Raw genomic sequence first — 26375 nt, forward strand, 5'->3', positions numbered from 1 at the left:
GTGAAAGCCCTTGTAACACTGTGAGTAATAATTCCCATGCTCCGTTTCCAAAAGCTGCTGTGGGACTTCTTCCTGTTGTCCAAGCCAGTGTGTGTGTTGTGACCCTGTGGTCAGTAATTTTGCAAAGCTTGGGAAATGCTCTTGTTTATATACCTGGTAGATCTTTCTCAAGCCAGCAGTGTTTCATCTTTATCTTCTTGCATGTTGATATAAAAGATACATAAGATAACCTGTTCTTGATGGCGGGAACTCCTGGATGTGCCTGAAACTGCTAATCCAGTTACCAGCAATGCCCAGTACAGAGAGCTTTGACCATGATAACAGGAGTGAAGAAATGCAGTGGTCATGCCAGATGTTGGTCTGAGCCTTTGGCTCCCTGTGGCAGCTACTGGGGATGGATTCTGCTGGAGCCACAGGAACACTTTTTGCTAGGCAGAAATAAAATGGTTGATATAGTATGTTTTCTGAGCCACATGATTTTTGGGTTGTCATGAGCATCTCTGCAATCCTTTGAATTTTCCCTGGGAGAATGAAGGAATTAAAATTTTCACCTATTTTGACACTTCAGTTTAAGTTCAACAGCCTCACTGAATTTTTTACTGATCAACAGCTCATACTGGAAACCATGGGGCTGGTGTTTACAGAAAACCCAGCATACTGCGTGTTTCTACATTCATTGAAGAAATTGTGGCAAATTTAGCTGATTGAGCTGTTATGCAGTTGTCAGTATTGGACCTGATTCTGTTTGTGGCTCAGTTATTACTTAATCTAGCAAAGAGCCATCTTCTGAGGTTCAACTGGGGATGGTGCTGCATAAATTTAAAGTAATATTAGTAGTGTGTGAAGAAGTACCTTCTGTGAGGTGTTGGATCCTGGTGTTTGGTGTTGTGCTTTAGAAACTTCTAAGGTGTGTGTGATGCTACTGACACTGCTGTTGCTGAAGCCTCTATTTCTTTTGTTTGTTGAATATGGTTTACATTGAATTCTGTAATGTCTGTATGTGTTTGTTCACAGTAATCTTGAAAGACATCATGTATAACTGCTTCATGGGAAAATTAGTAGGTACTTGGGTTATAAACATGTGACTTGTTTCTTTCTTTTGTATTTTTTTATTGTCTTGATATGTGTACAGGCACTGTTCTCAGTTCTCTATAAAACCCTAGCTTGAGAACATTAACTACTTTACTTCTGTCTTTGTATCCAGCAGTTAGTCCTGCCTTTATTTGAATTGTGATAATGCTTGTGTTCCTTGGTACGGGTCAGCACCTCATTGTGGAAGGCCTTTTAGAAGCACAAATGCAAGACAACTGTCACCCTTACGAAGAATTTCAGAGGGAAATCACCATGTTCAACAGCATCCTTTTTTTATTCAAAGTAAATTTCTCACAGTAGGTTGCCTGAAATTGAATCAGGTGAAAAATAAAATTAATTGGTGTTTAATACAAATAATTTAAACTACCAAGATGCATAGTACAAGCAGTTGAAAATCTTTTTCATCAGAGTAAAACCAGATAAGATAGTTTAACTTCTGCAATTGATTTCTACTCACTCACTTTCATGTTACTTTTTTTGATGAAATACTTGTGTCAAAAACACAGCTGAAAAATGAAACTAGTGAGAACTGTATTTCTGACTTTCCAATGGAATTTCTGTTTCTTTAAACAGTTACTATTTCTCTACATTTCACATGTGCGCTTCAAAAAAACCCCTCCCCTTTTAAGTCTCAATGCTTTTAATCCCTTGTATGTTTTTTAATACAGTATCTAAATACTATAAACTAGCAAACACTCGTATTATCAGCTTGTAAATAACACAAATTTTTGTTGCTACACAGCGGGAAGTAAAATGAAGCCATTATCTTCTACATAGCAATATCATGTGGAGCATTTCAAATTCTTTTTAAAAATGCCCCATTGTTCTAAGGCCTAAGGCTCACAATGGCATGCTAGTGTGCTTGTTCATATTTTTAAAAAATTCAAAGCTTATGTAATCTGCTGACTTGTCCAGCAAGGAAGAGTCTTGCAGCAGTTAACTACACTGTGCTCATGTTGCTGATCTGGTGCACACTGTGCAAAAAATCCTGGGTTTTCTTTACTTTGTCTTTTGAAAGTAGATGTGCTACAAAAGGTTGGTCTGGACAAAAAGAAAATTGAAGATCCAGACTTCAGTTTGAAAAATGTTGCTATTGTTCCCTCAAAGATGGATGACATTAAGTCTTACCCTGGTGCTACAGACTTGTGATGGCTTTCACTGTTACTAAACAAAATTTTTTAGTTTTGCATAAGAATAAATGGCTTTCCAAGTTCAGGACCTCATTGCTTTAAAATAAAGGGTTACCTGATTTGTAAGCAGTCATCCTATTGCTTTTCTAGGAATCTTTAGTGTCCAGCCTTATAAAACAAACTTTATTTTCATTCTACTCTGATAGAAATAAATTGAATGTAGGGACTTTCAAGTGCTCTGATAATTGAGACCTTTCTTCCAACACTCAGTATGTCTTTGTGTAGTTATTTTTGTGTCAGTGATGTTCCATTTTTCTTAAATGCAGTGCTTTCCCTCTGTTGCCCACATTTGTTCTCAGGTGGTCCTGAAAAATGCTTTACAACTGACGTGTTTAAGGTGTTTGTTGTTTTGAGGAAAATCTGGAAAAGGTGAACCTGCCAGCTCTGGGCTGCTGGGAAATAAGCTAAAGTTTCATTCTGTTTTGGACTTTAACGTGTCTTTAATAGTTAAATAACACAAACTTCAATTAGATGACTACACTTGAAGAAAAGTTGTTTTGCATTTAAAACAAGCATTTTAGTGAGAAAGAGGAAGTGTTATTATCTATAGTTAGTAAACAGATGTGTGTGTTTCTGGTCTTTTTTTCCTCCCCAGAATTAAGCACCTCTCATTCTATTGCATCCAGTTACTCTGTTATAGGTAAACTTTATTATAGATAGGTACATACTAAATAATTTCTGCTTGTATTTATCAGACTTCTCTTAACATTTTTCTAGCAACATCTATATTGCTTCTACATTTTTAATATGATTTAAGATTATTTCAGTTGACTGCGTAGTATGCTGAGGTCTTGGTATGCATTGTTGTATTTTCAACTATAAACATGTTTGTTTGAACAAGATGTAAAAAATACTTAAATACTTCATTTTGGCTTGGTTTTTTTTCCATGTTTAACCAAAAGCTCTTCAGGTGAAGTAGTGGGAATTTTCATGAAATGCATGTGCTGATACATCACAGCTTCATGATACTGAAAGTGGCAGTATCCACTCCACTCCTGGCAGCTTCCCAGATGCTACTTTTGTTTTCTATTACTTGAGGTAGTTGAAATCAGTGTAGTTTCAGATCAGCCTGGAACTGAGGAGTGGGAGAGCATGAACTGGAAGAGGGAGAGCAGGGCTGTGCCTGGCACCCCTGAGCCGTGGGGCCAGCTGGGCTCATCACAGTTCACTGCGAAGCCTCTCAGGTAGGATTGCTCTTGTTGTACACAAGCACGTCAAGTGCACTGCAGGTGCTCTGAGCAAGGGTGGATTGCTGTCTGCAGGGAGCTGTTGTAAATGCATCAAATTCTGTTTTCAGAATATTTTTCTCCTTTTCCTGCTGCTCTCCATGTCTTGTATCACAGAACCTGGTGTAGCTTATTGGAAACCTGGTAGCATTAGCTCAGCTGCACCTTCCTGAAACAATTTTTTTGTAATGTTTTTGTGTATAGTGGTCAGAATCCAGTGATGGGAGTATTTTGATGGCAAAGCCACTCTATGTTGTTCTTTCTTACAAATTGTATCCTACCTAACAGTGGTGATAAATTGTTTCAGAGTGCGTCTTGCCCTGTATCCTGGTTCTGACTCTAGCCCTAAGCAAATGTGTGCACAGAAACAGAATAAGTTTATATATGAGGCTTAGTCTGACTCCTTGCCCACATCCAGCTGTTTTTGTATTGGGGATTTCCTGAGTCTGGTGCAGCTTGTTTCTTTAGTAGTTCTCAGCACACTCTTCTTCCAAAGGCTTGGCCATTTTTTTTCCTTTAAACTCCTATAAATGCCTTTCATCTTTAGCAAGGTCTATAAGTTTGTTTTGACTGTTGTTCCTGACCGTAAAGGTCATTGTTATGCAGATGTTGAATATATATGTGTACACACACACATGTGTATATATATGTATACATAGATGCACACACACACACCAAGTGCAAGGCAGAACTTACCTGTTCAGCTGGCTGTTTAAGCTCTGGTGGAATCCATGAAATAAAACCTAAATGGGAAGGTTTCCCTGTGAAAACTTTACCAAAAGACAATCTGGAGGGATAATTGTGGAGAGGAGTTCCGCGAGGTGGACACCATTTTCATCTCCTTATCTGGTAAATTGTCCATTCCACTGGGATTGAAAAGTGGAAGATTAGAATGGAAGAATGTGAATGCTTTGGTGAGTCAGGCAGTCAGCATGAGAAGGATGAAAACCAGAGGAATTGTCTTGGGATGACACCAAGCAAATGTTTCAGTTTGCATGCTGTTACTTAAGCAAGGCTTTTGCATTTCTTATATTTGGAGTTTCATTGCATTCCTCCTTGTTGTGTTGAAGGAATTGTTTTGCACAATCAAGTTGATAATATTTTCTTTGCAAAGTCAAGGTTGCATCTTATACCATTTTTCAATATTTTTGTCATGTTAACAAACAACACAAATAGAAATAATATTGTCAACATGGTTGAAATTACATTTACACAATTTCTGCAAGTTTCTTGAGACTCCAGATATTGTGTTTTTGGTCTGTGAATGTAACGCTTTCTGTGGAGAATCTGGTCAGGGCTGTTCTGCAAGGGAAATATTTTTAGAATGTAATTTGGGGAATCTGCCTACACCAGACTAGGAATGTCTTTGAGACTCTATTCTGTTCTCTTCCCCCATCTACCCAATATTTAGATAATTTGTGGTTTCTTCACTGCTTCAAAACTCTTTTTCATAACAATTGCACCTGTTTTGTTTTCAGTAGTATAGATGGTGGACCAGATGTGTGCAGCCACATTAGTTCGGGTCTACTCACTCCACGCTGAATGTGGTGCCTCCTTATTAAATGACTTGCTACTCGCAAAGTTTTTCAGTGATGTTCTGAATTTCATTTCACCCCTTTTTTTTAGCAGACCTGACAATATAGAGAAATATTTGTTTACATTATTTGTATCTAAGTACACCTTCCTGTGTTTCATCAATTTGAGGGAAAAAAAAAAGTGTTTCTTGGCTTAATTGGCATGGTAATGTCTGCAGACAGTGATTGAGAATACTTTTATATATTTGTATTTCAATGTGATAAAAGCCTGCAGTTGTGAACAGGAGTGGAATAAATATAGGCACTGATGCATCTGTGTTGCTCTCTAGAAGTCAGAGATAATGACCATTTATTTGATCCAGTTCTGGTGGTTTTCTTGAGCTGCAGGAAAAGTGTAGAACTCCTTTTGACCAGCTTCAGCTTTAGTATCTGGATTCTGATTCTTGTGAAAGCTCTTGTGGGGATGCAGATTTGTCTTGTCAACTAGTCAAATTCCTCCTGATTACGTTTTCTTCAGACTGGCTTTAGGATAATGATAAAGTAGTCCTGCCTTTTTGATCTAGTTGCAGAGCTTACTGGGATGATGTCCCAAGTGTAATTCCAGTAAATACTGACAGCGTGTTAGAAGTCCAGGGTTCGTGGTTTGTTTTTTTTTTTTTAAATCAATGCTGAAATTATTTTAACTGTTTGAATACTTTCATAAGTACTGAACAGAGGGAAAATATCACTTCCCTCAGGCTGCCCTTGCTAATGTAGCCTGGAAGATGGTTAGCCTTTATTATTTGAGAGCTTGTTCCGTGCTCAGAATTAACTGGATCCAGATGTTACCCCAGGTTCAGCATCACCAGGACCCTCTGGTCCTTCCCTGCAGAGCTGTTTTTCACCTCCTGGTGCAAGGTTGTAAGTCTTTACAGGGTTATTCCCTGCTTAGGTGCAAGACTTTGCCTTTGTCTTGGCACTCAAATGAGGTTCTGCTGTCCGCCTCAAATTCTGTCTCAAGCCCTTACTGAGACTTTCTTCTACGTTTCGCATGTTTAGGATTTTGTTTGAACATGTTTTTAATTTTTATTTATTGTTTATAACTGAAAGCAACAAACAGAAATAAAAGTCTGCTCTGTGTCTTGTTGAAGCTTGTTTTAGAGCAGATTTTGAGTCTTTCCAGCTGAGCTTTATTTCTGTGTTTTTGAGTGGTTCCCGTAACTAGTTCCTGGTGTGCATTCTGCAAATTGTGAATAATATTGTTTATTTCTTTTGTTTATTTTTATTTTATTTCTGTGCTTATTTCTTACTTATATGAGTATTTTAACTTTGATAGTCACGAAGTCACTTATGACCATATTTAAATTGCATTCCTTCTCCTCGGTAATTCTTCTGTGAAAGTTACAGTTGTGCAGTAATAATTCAGAATAACTCTGACTGCTTTCCTCTTATTTTGGCACTTGGTAATGCAGAACAAAGAGCTCAGGCTGTCTGTCAGTGTGATGTACTTGGATCTCATAGAGAGATTCTAAAACTGTAAAATTGTTTTTAATTTTTTTTCTAAAATCAGGAAACTTGTCCCAAAGACTTTTTGTAGACTGAAAATTCTTTTTCCTTTTTATTTTTTCCTTTGCCAGCAGAGAACGACATGGAAGATGAATAACTATGAAAGTTATGGGAACTGTTTGTAACTTGTTCCCAGCATTGCTGATTTTGGATAATTACTACTTACAAATTAGCTTACAACCAATGTTCTGACACACCAGACTGAAGTCCCACTAATGTTTGCATTCTTCCTTCTACTTTTCAGAAGAGTCTTGATCCTCTTGCTGTGTCATCTGGCCTAAGATTTATCATGTTGTGAAGGATTTCATAATGTTCAATCTGCTTAAGCATGGGCAGGCATGTCGTTAATCCAGTGGAAAAAGACTACATTACAAATTGTGTTTGCCATCCAGGAGTGGTGCCCACTGGCTGAATTAGTGATTGGAGACACTGAAGCTTCTTTGCTATTGACCTATATACTCTCTCCAACTGTTAATTTGTGTGTACTTTAGTGCTTTTTGATGAAGCAGTATTTTGTGTTTTAAATGGCCAGAAAGAACTTTCAGAGTTTTGTAAGTCAGGGCATGTAACTTGGCCCTCTTGTCATAACAGGCTTTCAAAGTTGGTCATGAAATGGGGCTGTAATTCTGCCTCATTATGCTGAAAATATTAGTCATTGTGCTGTTTTTTTTAAAGCAGGTATATTTAGCATTGTCCTACTATAACATTTATTCTTTGTGTGTATGAGAACAACAGAGAGGTGATTGCTCACTCCACCTTTTTAAAGGCTTGTTGAGGTGAATACTTGTATTTTTAACAAGTTTTTTTAAATGGAAGGTGGTTCACAAACTATCTTCTCTGAAAAATGCATTTGGATTGTGTGATTTTTTTAGAGCCTTTTAAAATACAAATTTTTAAGAGCTACATGCTAGGGTGTAACTGACTGTTTTGTGAAGGTTATTTATAGAGAAATTGTTTTATGTTTTTCAAGTGAGCATTGCTCCTACTTTAAACTTTTATTGTCAAGCCAGCTAGTACATGCAATTCCTGTCTGCTTTCTTGGCAGACTTTGAGCTTTAATTGCCTTTTTGTCCTTTGCAATCACAGTGCAATATAGTAAAAAAAAAAAAGAAAAAGGCAAAAAACCTGTCTCCCGAAAAACAACTAACTCCAAACCCTAGCACCTTCTTAGTTTACCTTTTAATTGTTGTGAGGGTGCTTATCCCTTCAATGCAGTGGCATTGTAGTGGTCTGCAAGTAGTCTGTAAGAGTTCTTTATTCACTACTGCGAGCTTAGAACTTGTCTATTTTGGACATTACTTGTGGCAAAAAGAGTTAGCTCATTTAACCTGTGGTTAATATTTCCCTAAAGCAGTGCTTGCCTTATTGTAGTGATTTTGGGTGTTTGAACAGTATTTAGTGCAGTGATGCAGGAATTGTCCACATGATGAGAAGAAAAGGGTTTTTCTTCAGGAAACTTCTTTCTGGTTAAGGCTGATTTTTATCTGCTGCACATTTCTAGCTGACTTTTTTCTTGTTAAATCAAGATAAAAACACATTTCAGCAAATTTTATGTAGTACACAAAAAAATTGCAAATGTTGATTCTTTTACTGTGAATAAGATAATGAGCTCCTTACTCATTAGACATTTTTCTTTTTGTACCTGAACAAATCTTTGCTTTAGGAAAACTTTGTTTTTGATTTTAACATATGCTTCTTACCCTAGCATAGCAAAAATGCAATTTCAATTGTACTTGGTGAAACTTATTTTCACTTTTTTTTTTTTTGAGAAGCGTTTCCTCAGTACAGCTGCCACTGTTCAAACAATAAGAAGGACACTTTCACTCACTGAAACATCAGCTCCTGGGAAGAGCATTATGCAGATGGCCTCCAGTTTGGCCTCTTTGTATTTGCAGATCATTATTTGTGGTTTATTTGTCGTGTTGGCTGCTCATGCCATGTGTTTGTGCTGGTGTAACTCCTGACAGAGCTGCTGTTGTGAGCAGTGCGTGCACAGTGTGCCCATTCACGGGTAGCTCGGTGCTGTCACTCAGCCGGGCAAGGAGCTGCCCCTGCTGTGTGGCTGCTGCTCGCCGTGCCCAGAGCCCTCTCATCCCACGGCCTGGGATGTGTTCAGTAGTGCTGGTCACATTAACTGAGCTATTGCTGGTACTCAGACCTCAGAACAGGAGCTCTCACCCAGGAAAAGAGGGAAGAGCTGTGGTACTGGTTGGCCGCAGGACATGACCAGCATTGGGTTGTAAGGGACTGGACCCTTTTAGTTCCTTGTTCCTCTGTTTTCCTACACTTGCCCTTCTAAGCTACATTCATTCCTCCCTTTCCCATTCCCTAAAGATTCCCTAGCAGCTCTTACCATCCCTAGCTGCTCTCCCTTTTACCTCACAATAAGTGTTCAAGCCCCACATGCAGTAACAGCCCTCAGTCTGCGAGGTGCCCTGAAGAGCCTTTCCATTTATGTGCCGTGTTGGGTCTCACACAAACTTGGACACCCAGTTTAGTTCTCAGGCCACAGCTGGTCCTCTGTATGCCTTTGCAAGTGAAGATGTAAAAAAGCGTTTAGCTCAGTTGTTCAGAGTATGGTGCTCATGACACCAAGGATGTGGGTTTAGTCTCCCTGTGGGCCATTCACTGAAGAGCTGGACTTGATCCTGAGTTTCTGAGTTAACCTCTTTATAGGTGTACTGTTAGGGCTATGAAGTGATTCTGAGAATTTCATTTCTATCTCAAATGGAGTGTTTAAGTTGATAGATTGGTGTGGTGGGTTTAGCACCAGCAAAAATCACCAGTGCACCCACTAGGCTTATTTACTCATTTCCTGCTGTGAGATATGAATTAGGAGGAGGGCAAAATAGGCTCAAAACTTAAAAGGTATGAAGAAAACTTTTTTAACAGAACTAAAAGAATAAGAAGAATCGGAACAAAACCCTCAGAACCCTTCTTCTCCCTCTGCCCAACTTCTAATTCATAGCTCACAGCAGGAAATGAGTAAGTAATTCTAGTAGGTGCACTGGTGATTTTAACCAGCACTTATTTTGTGCGTTGGACGGGAAACTCAAATTGGCAAACCAAAACCACTACAGCTGGGTTCATGCTCTTCACTTCTGTGATCTGAGTCTTTATCACATCACCCAAACGTTTTTCACCGTGTTAAGCATATTGGTTGTAAGATTTATTTTTTTTTTGTCATATGTCATGGAGAGCAACAGGAGAAATGTATCTTGAGTGATTTTTGTTGACTTGTATGCTGTTATGTGTCGGTAATTCAAGTTAAAGTATTGAAAAAAATTTCAGTGCCAACAGTATTTCATCTCCCCTCTCCCTCTACCCTTAGAGGGGGCAATAAACCCATTTTGATGAAATGCTGTCAAGCTATAAGTAACTTTATGTCCAAGAACAATATTCCTTACAATATGAATTAAAAGCTGAATATTTCTATATCTCTTGAATTCCTTTCCTTAAATCACTATGCTTCATGGTAGGGCTTTAACTTTTGATTTCTGTTCAAAAGTCTAAAATTCGTTGGGCTATCCTCAATCTGTTTTAACATTCAGTATTTTTATTAAATGCTTACCAGGGTTGCTTTTAGAAATAATGCCTGCATCTTCAATATAACCATATTAAGTATGGCCGTCCAAATTAAAGTGTTTGGTTGTCCTTAAATTTCTAGAGAGACATAGGCATTACTTCTCGTTATTTTTCCTCCTTAGGATTAGGTAGTAAGATATTTGTTTCAAACATTTAGCTTGCTGTTGTCAAAGACATCAGCAGGTGCAAAAATGAAATGCAGCACATGTTGCTGTAAAACCTCCAAGTATTTCTTTGACTTCAGCAGATGTAGAGTGGGAAGAGTCAAGTAAATGAGAACTCGGCGCGCAATGAAATGGAATTTATGCCATATTTCAAATTTGACATCATTGGTTAAGGTCTGAAATGAAAACAAATGAAAACAGAAATTATGAAGTGAAAACTACTGCCCTGAAGTGGGTGAAGGTTCTTGACTTAGTAAAGTTTTGTGAAGCTCTTTTTTTTGTTTGTTTAAAGGGAGGGATGTTTAAGCCTTCCTCAAGCTTTTCTTCTTCCTGTTGCATTCTACACTTTGCCCACTTTTTCCATGAATAATAAAGGTGGCATTGCCACAGACCATTAACTCTTGCTCAATCTTTTGTTATGTTTGCTTTCTTCTGCATGGCAGTGGCATTGAGATGTGTGGGTTATGCAGTGCTGGATACAGCACATTTAGCTGTTGTGTCTGGTTGCCTGGACTGCACTCGATTGCTGATGTAAGAGAGGGGACGCACAGTGATGGAGTAGCTGCTTGAGCACCAGCTTTACATTTTCATCTTCTTACTTTCTAGAAGAACATCCCATTTTGGGTTAATTAGCAGGAAATAAGATCTGTTAACATATCAGTTACATATTAACAATCTAAGAAAAACAGAATAATGAAGCTTTGAGGTTAACTTTTTTCTTGGCCTTTCACAATTGTTCTGTGATACATACTGAGTATTGTGGCTACATGATGCCAGAACTCTACACAGAGTCTGAATTCATAGTATTTTATGATGTATTAAATCACCAGTTGTGATTATCTGCTGACCTAATGAGTAGACACTCTGCACGTCAGAACCTGCCCAGGATAATCCTACAGGCCTGTGAGAAAATCCTTGTGTCAAAGATACAATGCTGAAGCTTAAAAATAGACATTTGCTCCTCAAAAGGAATTTGCTACTCTTCCAGATTTGTTACTCACTGAGTCATGCTCTAATATACAAATGCAGTGACCTCATCTGTACTGGAGAGAGTAAAAGCTGTTCAAATCATATGCATTAATTTCACCTCCATCAGATGCAAAAAATGTGAATACATACACCTGTATTCACGCACACAGTTGGTTTTTTCTTTTTTTTCAAACCTAACAATCTTTTTCTCAGAACACAGTGTATTTGACATAAAAATAGGTGAAATTACTGTTCAGAGAGTTGTGCCTAGCTGTGCTTTTAAATTAATTTGTAAATGTCAGAAGTGAAATAGTTCTGTGTACAGTGGCTCTAAACTCCAAGTAAATCCAAACTTTTTTTAATGCTTAACAGATATGCCTTTTAATTCAAACTTTTATTTGCTGTAGGTCTTCTTGCATAAAGTTTTTACTTATCATAAGTTGACTTTTTTTATGATGACTAAAACTGTTTAAAAATAGTGTTCAGGACTTTGGATTATTTAGGTTGTCAGCCAAATAATTTTGCTGTCTTTTAATTGTTGATTTTGTGTCTGAAAGTAATTCATGCTGTAAAAACAGATCTTAATTTCTCAAAATTTAATGCAATTCATTTACTTGGTGATGTTTTAAACTTCTGGTCAGCCTGAAACAAGTGTAAGATGCATGTTTTGTACTTGTATTCCACAGCTTGAACTGTCAGAGTAAAGTCAATCAATAAACAACAGTTTTTTGGAGAATCTATTCAAGCTTTATCTGAGCTTTTCAAAATTGTTGATCAAGTTTTAGATCTGACTGATGAAATTATGATCCTGTAATACCTTATTTTATATGTATAACTTCATGGTAGCAGTGGCTTTTTTTCAGCTTATCCCAAAATCCATCTGATTCTATTAATCTCTGTGTGGAGGTCATTCTCGAGAGCTGTACATTAAAGTCCTTTATGTTTTGGTTTTCCTGTGTGCTTTTAGGTGAGTTGTGTAACCTCATAACGCTGGATGTAGCGCACAATCAGCTTGAACATCTTCCAGAAGAGATTGGAAGCTGCACGCAGATCACCAACCTTGACTTGCAGCACAATGAGCTCCTGGACCTGCCAGAAACCATAGGTATGTGAAGAGGCTGGAGAAGACAAAAAAAGAAGTCACTATTTTAAAATGTTCAGTAAGGGAAACAAATTTAAGAATGAGTATTTGTTAGTGGCTGTGGAATGACTGGTGTTCAGCTCAACACAGCTTCACACTTGAGATTTAAAGCATGGTGTGCTTGTTACCTTAAATGTTACCTTAAATAATTTAAGAATGAGAGTTACAATGAAAAAAATCCAAATCCATTACTTCTAAATTTTAAGGTGTTCTGTGGTTATAAGCAAATGTCTATTACTTTGTTCATTCTGTAATGAAACTGAGCATATCAAGAAATAAAAGGCTCACTTATAGTTGAAGTGTAGTACTTTGGCAGATAATTTTAACTTACGTTTTGCCTAAAGAAAAATAGAACTAAAATCATAAATGTTTTAAATTAATGTATATGTATATAATACAATGTAATGTATATGTTATGTTCTTTGGTGGAACATCCAAAAAAATCTCCCAAGTCCACAAGGTTATCATGCTCTTATGCAATAGAATACAGAGGGTTTGCAACTTACATTGGGAGTAATAGACTTAGACAGACACAGTCCTGATTGGTTTCAGAATCTCTTATGGGATAAAGCAACAAAATATGACTTTTCCTGTCTCATTAAATCAGTTTTAAACAGATGGCAGAAAAAAATGGCTGCAGTGATTAAAAAAACTAAGAAAAACCAAGGCCATCATGATTTTAAGCTCTGTCACCTGAACATACTCAGAAGAATGAACATTATCAGTTTAATATTGAGCATTTAATAATGTACTTTAATGCATAATAAAGTGAGGAACCACGTAATGATACTCCAGCTTTTCTTCTAGCAGTAAATTGTTGAGGATGAAGTTACTGTGGCTTTTGGTTGAAAAAGTTTGACCTGAGCAGAATTTACACTGATGATGTATCCACTGGAACTAAACTTCCTTCCTGGATTGATGATATTTTTAAACTCTGGAGATCCCATTCCATCTGGAGTTTGCGTCTAACTTACACCATTCATAAGTGCAGCCTTTATTTTTGTTGCTATTTTATAAATCTTGCTGAATGTTGTTTTACATAACACTTATGTGTAGTGTATGTGTCACATTTAGGGAGTGAGTTTCCTGGATAAACTGTTAATTATGGGAAAAATTCTCTAAGCAAGTGTGAGATTTCCATATTCAAAGCTTATAGACTAATGCAGTTAATTCCTGTGCAGAGTAGTAGTATGATTTACAAAGTTGTTTAGTGCCTGGTAGTCACCAAACTTCTCAAAGGACCAGAAAAATCTCATTTGTAATATGCTGCAAGACTGTTCCCTTACAGGGAAAAGTCTTTGGGTAGGAGAAGCACAAAGTTATTAGGCAGTTAAATCACTTGTGATGGATAGGAAATTGCTCACTCTTCAATCAAGATAGTTTGGACTCATCTATTTCTTCAGAAAGTTTCTGTAAGCTTAGGTGGTTTCTTTTGAGTCAAGTTCATACCTGGTTGGACTGGATTTCTATTTCCTTTGTTTAGTTTTCCCCCTGCATTGTCTTTATAATGTTTAGAAGTTACTTGCTTTTAAATGTTGGTAGCTGTCTCTTTACATGCTTATCTGAGCTGAATATCAATGTTTTAGAGATCAAGAAACCACCAAAGACAGCTGAATAATGGTAGGAGACAGCAGTGAGCCATCGTGTCCTTAACCTTACTCTAGTTCAGTTTTTACTCCACTGGAAAGCCTCTCTTGTAAACAGTAAGTTTTTAAAAAAAAGTATTTAAGTAAGAACTTAAAATCAGAAATCCGTGTTTTTGCCTCATGTGGTTTGCAAACAGAATTTAATAGTGGAGGGAAAAACTTTAGGTTCCATCTTAAATGATAATGATCAGCCTACATTTATGCACGCTGCAGAAAAGGCAGCCGTAGCCAGTTCAGCAACATTGGCTTTATTTCTTAGTCATTGCAGTTTTGGTTCAACATATGAAAGCAAGTTGCGGCATGATTTTCAGATTACAGCTTGCTTCGTGGTTGGGATTGTTCAGCGAGAAACTTTGAGTACTGAGAAAAGCCTGGTGAGTCAAGCGCGTGGCCGCCTGCGTGCGCGGCTGGGGGCGGCCCGTGGGCCTCGCCAGCTCTCGCTGCAGTTTCTGTCTCTGCCCTGCTCCTGGGTGTTTGCCACGACTGGCTTTTCTTGCAACATTTACACGCTTCCAGGTGTCAGGGTGCTCACTGTATGAGTGCTGTTAATGACTCTCAGTTCAGTCAAACTCTGGGTTACAGACCAGGGACAAAACATACCAAGCACATTTGCTCGTTATAAATATTTGATGTTCTGTGAGCCCATGAGCCTCCTGTTATGGACCAGACTTTCCATTACTGCCGGGTCTGTCCCCTCCTCCCCCACTTACACCCTTCTGATGGAGGCCTCATTTTCTCTTGAGAAGGATGTTTTTGTCACACTGCCTTGAAAAACAAACAGCCTCCTCTGCTTTCTAATTTTCCCTCCCCTCAGAAAGGACCCCTTCCTTCCCCTCCATCAGAAAACCCTCTTAAAGTAGCTGCTGGACTATCTTAACAAGTTTTGGTTTTACTATAGAAAGATTGCAGAATCTGCCAAATTTTTGAAAAAAGCTTGTTTGGTAACTAACAGCATGTACTGAGATGTGCTGGAGCTGTGAGACAGGAACGTGAGGGTGACATGCAGGGGAGTGGCAGGGAAGGGATTATGCATCAGCAGTGATTACAGAGGTAGCAGAGCCAATATACCCACTGTAAAAATACCAAGTTCTTCTCTCAATTAATGCTGTTAGAAGCATGCTTTTGTGCAGTAACAAATGTCGATTTTAGATATTAATTGTCAGGAAGTGACCTAATGCCTTGCTTTATAGATATTGGCTTGATACATTCATATCTGTATTTCTGTTGATTGAAAATTGTAAAGTACTTTTTCTATTAGATCACTTCCTGTAAGAAAAATGAGCTTTGTGAAATGGCTTAGCACATTCCGAGAATCTCAAGCCCAGAATCAAAATCATAGTGGGATTGTAGCTTTTTAGTGTTTTCATTGCAGATTGCACCACCCCCCATGTTCTGGTGGCTTTTTGGATTTTTTTTTCTTTTGGAGGGTGGTGGAACTGTTAGCTACTTTTATTTACACAGTGTTTTATCTCTGTATACTTAGCTAGCACGCTCATATCCATAAGTTACATAGAAGGTGAACAATATACCATTTATATTAAAATTATTAATTGAACTTTAGAGACTGAAAACAAATTTTGGGTGGAGTAAATTGTTTCTTAGGATTACAAGATAGCTTAGATAATTTTGTCCTGCACATGTCACGTTGTGAGTGTTCCCTCTTTGAACTTTTAATTTTAGCCTTCTGTACAAATGTGTTCACAATTTCATATGTAAAAGCAGAGAAAAACTTGGAGAAAGAAATATAACAGAAACAAAGTTACAGCTTTTAAAAATACCAGATTCTTCATCTGCTTTGTAATTTTCTAGTTTTGTGTGCTTGCATGTGCAGTTTGATTGTAGTCAAATGTGCCATATTCACAGACATCTAAGGCAACACAAATTTTAGTAAAAGAATAGTCAGTTGTAAATGTTTCAAAATTATACTTTTAAAGCACAAAAAATTCGGTCAGTGGACACACTTTCCAGTGTTTGACATAGCACATTTCCTAAGAGATGGTTAGGAAAATAGGAGGTGTATTTACAGCTCTGCACTACCCTCCTGCCCTTGGCTGTGGCACTATAGCTCAGAAGCTGAAATCATGACTTTCACGAAATTAAATAATATTTATGTATTGGTTTTGCTGGTTGAAATTGTGCTTCAAACAATGCTTCTAACCTGTTTAACCCCAGTGTAGCTCTGAGAGCACTGTTGTGCTCTTTAAACCTACAGTTGATAAAACATGAAGTGCTGAGCAGAACCAGACTTACAGAATTGGTACGGCTCAGGTTATGCAAAGTTGTGATTGAGAACTTTTAAGTCCCTAGAAGTAAAGATATTTCTGAAGAAATGTGTAACTACTTTAAAATGGTATTTTAAATTTGGCAGGTTTAGCAAAAGTAGGAGTCTTCTTCTGAAACGTCTGAGCACCTGCAGCTCTCTCAGATCAGGGGCAATGTTCAGATGTGACTGGTGGGTTTGATGCTATTAATTACTCAGTGTTCTGATGGGACAACGTGTAGAGGCTTCTGCTCCAGCTTTCACAACAATATTCACATTCTCAGCATTTAAGTATGACTTTGTGCTTTGGTCAGTGAGCATTCTGTGCTTTGTGGCATCAAGCCTGTTTCCTTAGGCTCGCTAGCTGATCAGCATTCAGTGCTTGGTCTAAGATTTTCTTCTTGGACTATGCTGTCAATTGTAATTGTCAGTGGATTCTGCTAGTATTGGGCAATTGCAATGAGTTCAGCCTTTTCTTTATCTGATTGAAAGCAGTGGCTCCCACTTTTATACTCTAATTTTTGTATTACTTTAAGCACTGTCTAGTTCTCGTGGTGGTCTCATTAAGGAAAACTTCTGGTTCTTGTTGCCTTCAATTCTAGATTTAGTAAATGTAAAGTAGCGAAATTGACTGGAAAATGGCACGTAGAGGGTAAATGGGAAGTGACTTGCTCATTTTGTAATCTAAGTTCAGAAGGGCAGGGATGGGGCTGTGAGGTGTTGCCTCACACTAGTGAAGATCAGACAATACTGCATGTGAAGGGCAGGGGTCATTTGTGTCTCAGTGTTTGCATGGGTTGATGTAGATGCTTAAAGCTCTCAGTGTGACATGGCAGTTATGCAGATGAAAATTGTAACAGTTGCTTCTACATTTGGGAAGTCTCTGTTGAATCTTCCCTCACCCCTTGGGAAGTTTCAGGGTGGCCTTTCCCCTTTCCATAGCTTCTCCCAGCATCTGCTGTTGGACAGTGTTCATCTGCAGGGAAGATACAAAATGGAACCCTGGTCTCCATAAAATAATTCTCACATTTCGTAATTAGCTAAAATTGTAAAGATACATTTGTGTGTTGTACAATTTATATGTTTGCTTTGTATAGTAGGGCAGACTTAAAAAATTAAACACATCATTCACTTAGGAAAGGTTAATGTTTTTATTGCATTGCCAGTTAGGTATAAACTGTTCATACAATATGATTTACACTTATATAAATCTTTAATTTCCCAGGAAAGCTTTAAATAGTCATTTGAAAAGGAAATAAAAACACTACTAATGAAAAATTAAATAAAATAAATTTCAGTTGCTTTGTCTTACTGTATGCAGTGTGAATTGAGTAAAATGCAACACTTTCATTGATAATTCAAAATAAGGTCCAGCTGTTGTTTTTGTCTCTGTTGCAATGTGTTTTTGTAGTTTTGTAAAATTTTCAGTTAATTATAATTTCCGTTTTATGTTTTAATTAATACATTTTCCGTGCAAACCCAATATAGTTAAATACATACGTACTGCTTTCATTAAAGGTTAGGATAGCTTCTAGTGGCTAATTAATTCTGAGTTTATTGATTCAATGTATTTATGAAAGTATTTTTTATTTTGTATTTTGGTTGGATATTCATCCTGGTAAGACCAGAGTGGGGACAGTTTATTTTAGTGATTGCATGTACCATCACACAGTAATTAGATGCGGAGACCAATGTGTACGGATGTATTATAACTGCAGCTCAGCATTTTTGGAATGATTAGTATACTGCAGAAAGAAAAAGCCTATAATCTTATTTTCTTTATGTGAGAAGCTGGCACGAGGGAAGAGTGATTCAAAGGAACGCATCAGAATTGAGACAAGCAGGTCTGTGAGTTACATACATTTTGATGAATGCATATTAAATGAGTTTTAAGTTGAATTTTCATTGCTTAGCTTCAGAAACATGTCACTAAGAGTTTGTGCTCTCTAGCCTTATGCAGGTGTGTGTGGTGCATGTTGGGTACCTGAGCCTCTGTTGCTTAAGTTTTGCATTAAGTATCTTGTGTTCCTCTTTCACACAGTCAGCAATGTTACAGTCTGGAATCAGAGTTGGGAGATAATTGACTGCCAATACGGTCATAATTTAGTGTTTTAGTATTGATATAATGAGGGAAAACCTGTCTTTGGATGATAGTGTTAGACTGAAAGTAGAGAGAACTCTTTGCTCAATTCAGATAGCATTTAAACTCATAAGGGTGGTAAAGACTAATTTTAAATTGTTAAATAATTTTCTAATAGATATTATCTTCATCAGAACTCCTAGAATTTGCAGAGGGAGGATAATACTCCTTGGTTTGAGCAGGGCAAAAAATGATGGACCCTGCTGACTTTGGTAATTTGTGAATTTGATTTTGCCTCTTACTCTGGCCTGCCTAGTATATCAGGAGGTGTTGGTGTCTGAAAAGAAAAATTAAAATACACTAAAAGTCACTTTACTGTTAAAGCAGTAAAATTAAGTCAAACTTTGTATTGTGTTTAACTATACTTTTGTATTTGGAACAGAATAATTCCGTTTCATGCTTTGGCTTTGATAGTTGGTAGTTGGTAGTCAGGAGGGATTTTCTTTTCTGCAGTTCTGCTAAGAGTGGTTGCCCTCCCACACCCATCATCTTTCTGTCCCATTCCCAGTTTTTCTAGGGTGTCAGCCATGTGAAACATTAAGGCTGTAGGGATTGTAGAAGGGATTTGTTGTCTTTCAGATGATGATCAGTGAGACAAATTAAAATTCATACAAACCTACAAGCTTTGGTTTAGGAAGAAGGTGCCCCCAGACCAGATGAATAATGACTATGAGATTTTGTTCTTGTTTCCTCTGCAACAAGATCACTGAGATCTCTTTTGGGCTATCTTGGACCAGTCACTTTGTGCTGTTGCTCTCTGCTTGTGGAGTGCAACTGAAGGTTAAAATACTTTATCTGAAGCCTTTTGTTTTACTCTACAGCTATCAGGGGATCTGGTTTGCTTTCTGATAAGACATTAGATTAAACACACCAATAGCTCCTTTCACCTAAAAATCTGTTAAACAGTTAAATTGTCACAGAGTTTGGCTAACATCTGGAAAACTACTATATAATAAGTACAGAGTATGGTACAGGCATCTTCTGACTCAGGGCTATTTTAGACCAGGAGCCACTGTTGAAATATCTGAACGCAGTGTTTAATCTCTGTCCACAACTGCCTATCTCTAGCACGTCTACTATCTCCCATACAATTTGAAATTTATTTTGTATTATCGTCTTTGTTATTCTCACTGCAAGATTAATACCATGTAGTGTATTAAATTTAATTAATGTGTGTTTTTTTAAAGTGACATCAAGTTTAATTTTTTTAAAAAAAAGTATGATTAATTTTGGCTGTACCTCTTGCTTCCAGTTAGTTAAAAATGACAGCTGGTATCTTTTGTGTGCAAACCAGCAGTTTCTCTTTGCTAGAAGATCCATCAGTGAATTAAGCACATGGCACTCTAGGAAATAACGTGTGACCATGTAAAACATGTTCTTTAGCTTTTTTTTCTTTTTAGTTTAGGTAGGTGACTGCTCATTGTATGCCAAGTTGAATCAAATAAAAATCTAAGAATATTTATACAAGTTAGACCCTCTGAAATACTGAATAGTGCCATGTTGTTTGTAGCAAGTTCCTGCAATTTTCTATTGTGTGCTGAAGTTCACGTATATTGTTGATTATGATCTTATGGGGTTTTGATGTGCACAGCTCTTATAAGTTAAATTTGTGTTTTTTAATGTTATCTGTAGATGTGTTCTCTAGTGAACAGATTTTAAATTGATATGATGCTGTTGGTTTATTTAAAAGAAAGCAACTGGTCCTGATAGCAAATTAGCTAGATGAACTAAGTTTCACATTAATAATGACCCTTCATCTAAGGATAGGGAATTTGAAGGATTATTTTAACTAAGGGAGGGAAAGGAAGAGGTGTGGCAAATCTGAGAAGAAGAGAGCATTTGTAACTCTGTTTAAAAAGCACTGGTAGGACTTTGAATTAGGAATTTGTATTTCATTATATTATTCAGATTGCTAATTCTTTTTTCTCTTGATTTTGATGATAATCAAGATAAAAAAAGAGATGTAGAGACCACTTCAGGTGGTCTTTACAAAAAAATATTGTTTTGTTAGCATTGTTTCCTGCTTTATTTCCTGTCTTCTCTTTGTTTTGGGATTGGCAAACACCTGTTTTTCCTTTGATTAATATTTTTGAAGTACTTTTAATAAATAATTAATTAAACAATCTATTTTGCATCCCTTTTGTTGTAACTGTTTAATTTAATATTTCTGTATTTGCGTGCTTCCAAGGATTTTTTATTCACTTCTGTGTAAACGAAGCAGCTAATCCTGAGAAAGATATAAAGTCACTTCAGTGAAGGGATTATTAATTCTGTGCTTAGGTTACTTCAGCCCTGAAGCTGGGGTCTGCTCATGGGTGTTAATACTGTGCTGGTGAGAAAATGGACCTGAGAGAAGGTGTCTGTGAAACCTGCTTCTCAAGAGTGACTGTTTCTGACAAAAGTTGAACTAAGCCAATTTTTCAGTGACTTGCTTAGGCCTGCTGTAAGTTTAGGGCTTCGTCAGGCTTTGTGATCTTATTTTTAGAAGTACCAATGAATAAGGCACTTGAGTTTACAAGGATTTTCATAATGGGCTCTCTAAGAAAAAAAGTTGGAAAGGGTTTTGCTTGTTGTTTTTCCTGCTGGTATCTGCTTTCACTTGTGGTTATCAAACTGTCACGTACATCTAGTACAGTGTTTTCTGAGTCATTACCTGCAAGGGGCTGTTTCAGGGGAGCTGCTGAGGTACAGCTTCAGTGACTAAAGTACAACTGCAGATGATCCTGATGAGAGTCTGGCTGAGCTGATCATGATCAGTTGTTACCTTCCTTGACTTATTCCTTAGATCTAACCTGACAGCCCATCAGCAGATACCTAGTGCTGTTCCATCTGGGAAAGCAGTAGCTGGGCTGGAAGATGAGTGAAAGCACTGTAAAGCAACTCCAAATATGAGTATCAGCTAGGTAACGCTGAGCTCAGGGAGCTGTAAGTGGGATCATTTGATGGTTCAGTGCAGCCAATGTGATCCTGAGAAGCTTGTAACAGTTTCTGTGGTAAAACAATTGGTCAAGTGGTTTTCATTTCAGCTGGCCCCTGGACCATGGAGGCAAATGTTGACATTGTACTGGTGCATTCCTGCTAAAAAGAAAAGTTAACTTGAACACACTGGGCAGAGGGAAGAGCTGTAAGGGTCATACTGTTTTGTGAAGCTGGGACTAAGATCTGGTTTGTCCAGCATGTGAAGATAAAAGCTGATAAGGGTTTCACACATTGATGCATTCACAATGAGGTGTGTGTATGTACTTGGAGGATGAGAAGGTATCTGAGCCTTGTTGACAGAAGACTGAGTGGCTGTAAATTGGATGTAAATAAATTCTGGCTTGAAATGAGAAAGTGGTTTATGTTGTCTGCATCAGCTGGGCCCAGGATAGTCCTTCCAGCAGCAGTGGGAGAGGTGCTGCTGATGCAGCTCCAGCTGAAGTCATACTGGTTTTGTCCTCAGGGGTAATTGTATTTAGTGCTGTGGCGTGTAAAACAATCATAAGGAATATGGTACACACAGGGATGTGTCTTCTGTTATGCCTTTGTATGCCTTTCCCATGGAGAAGAAAGACATCTAGTAAAGAAACAGTGATAAAGTTCTATTAAGAAATGCTACTTATGATAAGGAGGAGTTACTGGGAGCTGCTATTTATGCCTCCTTTCTGATAATGTCATGAGGATCGCCAACGTGTGTCATTTTCTTCTTTATGGTACATTTTGCCTCTCTCTAGTGGCTGTCTTGTTTCATTTTTCTGAAATGCCACATTGCTGGTAGGAACAGAGCCATATACATACAGCCTGTGCTCACAATCTGGAACTGGCACAGCAATGTTGTATTGCTAAGCAACAGTTGGCATCACGCTGTCTGCTTCTCTGTTCATCCTTTTTGCCTGAAAAATCCAGATCAGCATCTAGCGCTTGTTTTAGGTAGTGAAAAGAATAGTAGCTTTATATCTTACTTGGTGTAAAGTTTGTTGTTCATTCTTTAGTAAAATATTAAATAACAATTCAGAGAAATACAGTCAGGGTACGCTTTGCTCATCCCTAGGGTGGCAAATCCTAATGATCTTGGAGCCTTGCAATAGAAATTTTTTTTGTGTGAAGTGAGGCCAGTTTTTTATTCAGCCAGTAATACTTGATCTCACAAATACAGCATGAAATAGCTAAGTGAGGTACAAATCTGTGTCTTTATACTAGTGGACCGTAGGATCAGAATATGTCTTAATTATTCTCTTTAGTGTGTATATGGATTGCAGGATTCAACAGGAAAAGATGAAGATTTGTGCACTGAAGTACAGTATTGATAGCCTTGGATTTTAAATGCCTCTTTCCAATTAAGTGAAGACTTTCTTTGCTGCTTCTATAAAAAATAATTTTAAACTTGCTTAGAATCCAGCACCTTAAAAATAGAACTCAAAATCCCAGTTGAAGATACTACTAGTTAAGTAATGGTGTGTAGCTACATGTTTTGACTTACATTTAGTTGTTGATGGTACTAAGTAAAATTTGTTGCCAAGAATTTGTTGTTAGATAATTATCAGATATGCACTGAAAACTCATCCTCTTTTTTTCTTGATCTGTGAGATGTAGGTAATTTTTATTCTCTATTAAGGGGTTTGCAGGTTTTGGATTTTTTTTCAGTTGCAATTTTGTGGGGGAGCTAAGGGGTTTTTTTTCTATTTTTTTTTTGGTGCTTTTTTAATTTGTTTTACTTTCACTGCTCTTGTGACTTCTCTGTTTTAGAAGCTACAGCAAATCATACAACATTGTTTCCAGTTTCAAGTTTTTGTTATCTACATTTCCAACTCTTTGGTGATATAGGGACATTTTTACTGTATATTTTGACCAGGTTAAGGAAAGAGATATTTTGCCATTTGCTTTGTTGGAAGTTTTTCTCTGTCTGACATTATCTACATTTACTCCTTTCTTTGCTGTGCTCCATAACCTTTGTATAAGTGCACATGCATAGACACTAATACAGCCTTCACGTAATGAGCAGTTGGACATATTAAGGCCCCCTTCATCTTTTTAAATTACTTCTGGTTATTCATTCTACCATTTGTTAAATCCTGTGTTTCCTTTCTAATCTTTCTGGTACTTCAGTTTGCAGAACAAAGGTGTTGTGCCATGGGTGTTTGTAAAAGTGAATGTGAAACAGCAAGGAACTGCTTGTGTTCCTAAGCTTCCCTGGTGCAAAGTCCACACCTGCACAGACACCTTTTCTGACACTAAGGGTGAACCAGAGGTCAAGTTTCTTTGTACAGTTTGACAGCTGGCTTTTCAGTGAAGTTCACGGCCTTGCTACCTGCAGGAGAGGCTAAATGCCCCAGAACCCTATAGTTCAACAACATCCTTGAGCAGCTGGTTTTGGTCTTTAGTACTTGTTTGATGGTAAAGGTTGGAGCTAAAGGGAGATTCAGATGAAAAATTTTCAAGTTGTAAGTTTCTCAAGATTTTTATTCCCTGAGAGAAAGACATATCAACTGGGATCATCAGCCTAGCAATATTCAGAAATATTTTTACATGCACTACTGTCCAGATTTTTGTAGACTCCTGCCAGACTTTTCCTTAAGTATCGCTCAAAAACGTAGACATTTTGGGGTTTTTCCTATCACCTATTGAAGGCTTTATTACTGTTGGAGGATGGTAAAGCTGTGGGGTTGTTGTTCCCTGCAGAGGAAATTGTTTTGCCAGGATCTGAGATGTATGATGCATGCCCAGGTTCTGGTAATATGAGTCATGGCATTGAATGATACTGTCTGTAATTTTAAAAAGTCATTTTGGGGACATCTGGAAAATGATAGTATGTTTTATTAATAGAAAGATCAGGATAGAAGGACTTTTAGAGTAGGGACATAACCCTTGCTTGCTTATCATATTATGCAGAACTTCAGAATAATATTTAATATGCACTGTGTACTTCTGCATGGTTGACTTCAGCATTGGAAACCTGTGTATATCCTGTTTGGGATGATGGCTCCATTTCACCTTTTGAAATTTTGAAGTGTAGGGTGAGAGGCAGCAGAAGAATCAAAAGTCACACCTTGTTCTGTGTGTTTGTGTGATTCTCACAGTATGTTAACACCTGTTTTCTACCCGTAGGAAATCTGTCCAGTCTAAGTCGGCTTGGCCTGAGGTACAATAGGCTGTCAGCAATTCCCAAGTCTTTAGCAAAATGCAGTGAACTTGATGAGCTGAACTTGGAGAACAACAACATTTCTACTTTACCAGAGGTGAGGAGTACAGGGAGTGGACTGGGGAGGGAATGCTGCTGGAGGGCATCAGTGTTTTATAATGGGAGTGGAACACGGGAAATTATTTCATCTTGCATCTTAACTCTGAGGAACACGCTTTGTTTTAACCTTAAAAGCATTTGAATTATGTTAATTGTGTAAATATTAGAGGTATATTTAAGCAGTATAGAAGGACTAATGTCATACAACTTGAGTCAAAACTGGGAGCAACACATGTGATTGTATTTGCTGTCCTGTATCTTTAGAAAACCTTAAATTATGAGTTCAGATTCCCACCCTTCAAGCCAGATAAGCGTTTCTCAGTGTTTCTGCTTCATGAAGCATTAGTGCCTGGAAGTAATTGCTCAGATGACAGAAAAAAAATCTGATGTGATTGCTTCTTATTTTGGATATTTATTCAATTTCTTTAGAAGCTTTTAAGATGAAAACTTCATGACACAACATAAAGTTTATAGTCTCTTCTGTTTTAATTATGGTAAACTGCTTTCCTAAGCTGTCATCCCCATGACCCCAAGTCATCTAAAGTACTAGTACATTACAAGTTAAAAGGTTATCTAAAGATGTATATAGCAAACTATAAATAAAAAAAAAATGTAGGCAAAATGTAGGCAAATCATTTACAACAGCAAAGAGCAGTAAGTAACTGATTTTCCTCAGATAAATTTCTGAGCTCAGCAATGATAGACTGAAACAGAGAATTTAATAAATGTTTGGGCAAGAGTATAATTGAAGAAAATGCTAGAGTGAAAGCCACCAGGCTGCTTTTAGGATGAGAGCTAAGCTAGCCCACCCCACCCAGACATGTTACAAAAGCAACAACGGTGTAATTACAAAAAGCTAATGTGAGGGATGATTACTTGCTTTAAAACACATTCAGTCATAATACAAACCTTTGTGATGTGCTGCTTTCTTCGGGTATATTTGCCAATGATATGTTAACTCTCCAGTTTACAGAAGTGTATAGTTTATAGTGTAATCTGTTTAAAGTAAAGCATGTTGTGCTATAAGACAAAGAACTGTATTTGTAGAAGAAATTTCTGAATTTCAAAGCATAGCTGAAGCTGCTGACACAATGCCTAATAAATATTTTTATCGTAAAAGGATGGGCTGGAAGAAGGCAGCACTGCCACAGCTCTCATAGATGTAAGAGCATTGTTCTCTTTGTACTGCCAAAGCTCTCTTGCTTCCCTTCAAATGCATTTAATTACTCTAGGCTATTAGAGTGAATTAGCTGACATATTTTAGATATTTTTTTGGTATACAAGCAGACTTTAAAACCAGCTTTTAAAATGCCAAGATCCATCTGAAGCAGTAAAATGTGTTAGAGCTCAGGGACTGCCTAACCCTAGGACTAATATCTGTTAGTGAAAGTATAGGTAGAAACAAGATTTCCTAACCAACGATTATACTAATTAATGATTAGGTTAGATTAATACTGATTTGAAGATCCATTATTTTAGCTGTAGTGGGGAAATATTTCACTGATATTTGCTGAGATGCCCCCAGTGTCTAAAGTTTTAGCCAGTGCATGTAGATAAGTCCCTATTAGATGCTATTTTATTTACCATAATGTTAATAAACTATTTATAAAAGCAGCCAAAGCTTTCCTGGTGAAACAGCTAAGCCATGTTCTTAAAGCATTTATA

The 26375-nt window shown here is 37.4% G+C and overlaps 1 protein-coding gene across 5 annotated transcripts in view; it reads left to right on the forward strand.

Annotated features, from left to right (window-relative positions):
• SHOC2 (SHOC2 leucine rich repeat scaffold protein) overlaps nucleotides 1-26375 on the forward strand; it is a 61877-nt gene that overhangs the window by 25978 nt on the left and 9524 nt on the right. For all 5 annotated transcript variants that reach the window (XM_005520733.3, XM_088059600.1, XM_088059602.1 and 2 more), the window contains exons 3-4: nucleotides 12274-12411; nucleotides 24578-24708. In XM_005520733.3, coding sequence (XP_005520790.2) covers nucleotides 12274-12411; nucleotides 24578-24708 — 269 coding nt within the window. The remainder of the gene's footprint in view (nucleotides 1-12273; nucleotides 12412-24577; nucleotides 24709-26375) is intronic.

This window comes from Pseudopodoces humilis, chromosome 9, assembly GCF_049639895.1.
Source record: "Pseudopodoces humilis isolate 2021_Gansu_Grassland_sample_001 chromosome 9, ASM4963989v1, whole genome shotgun sequence".
Taxonomy (NCBI): Eukaryota; Metazoa; Chordata; class Aves; order Passeriformes; family Paridae; genus Pseudopodoces; species Pseudopodoces humilis.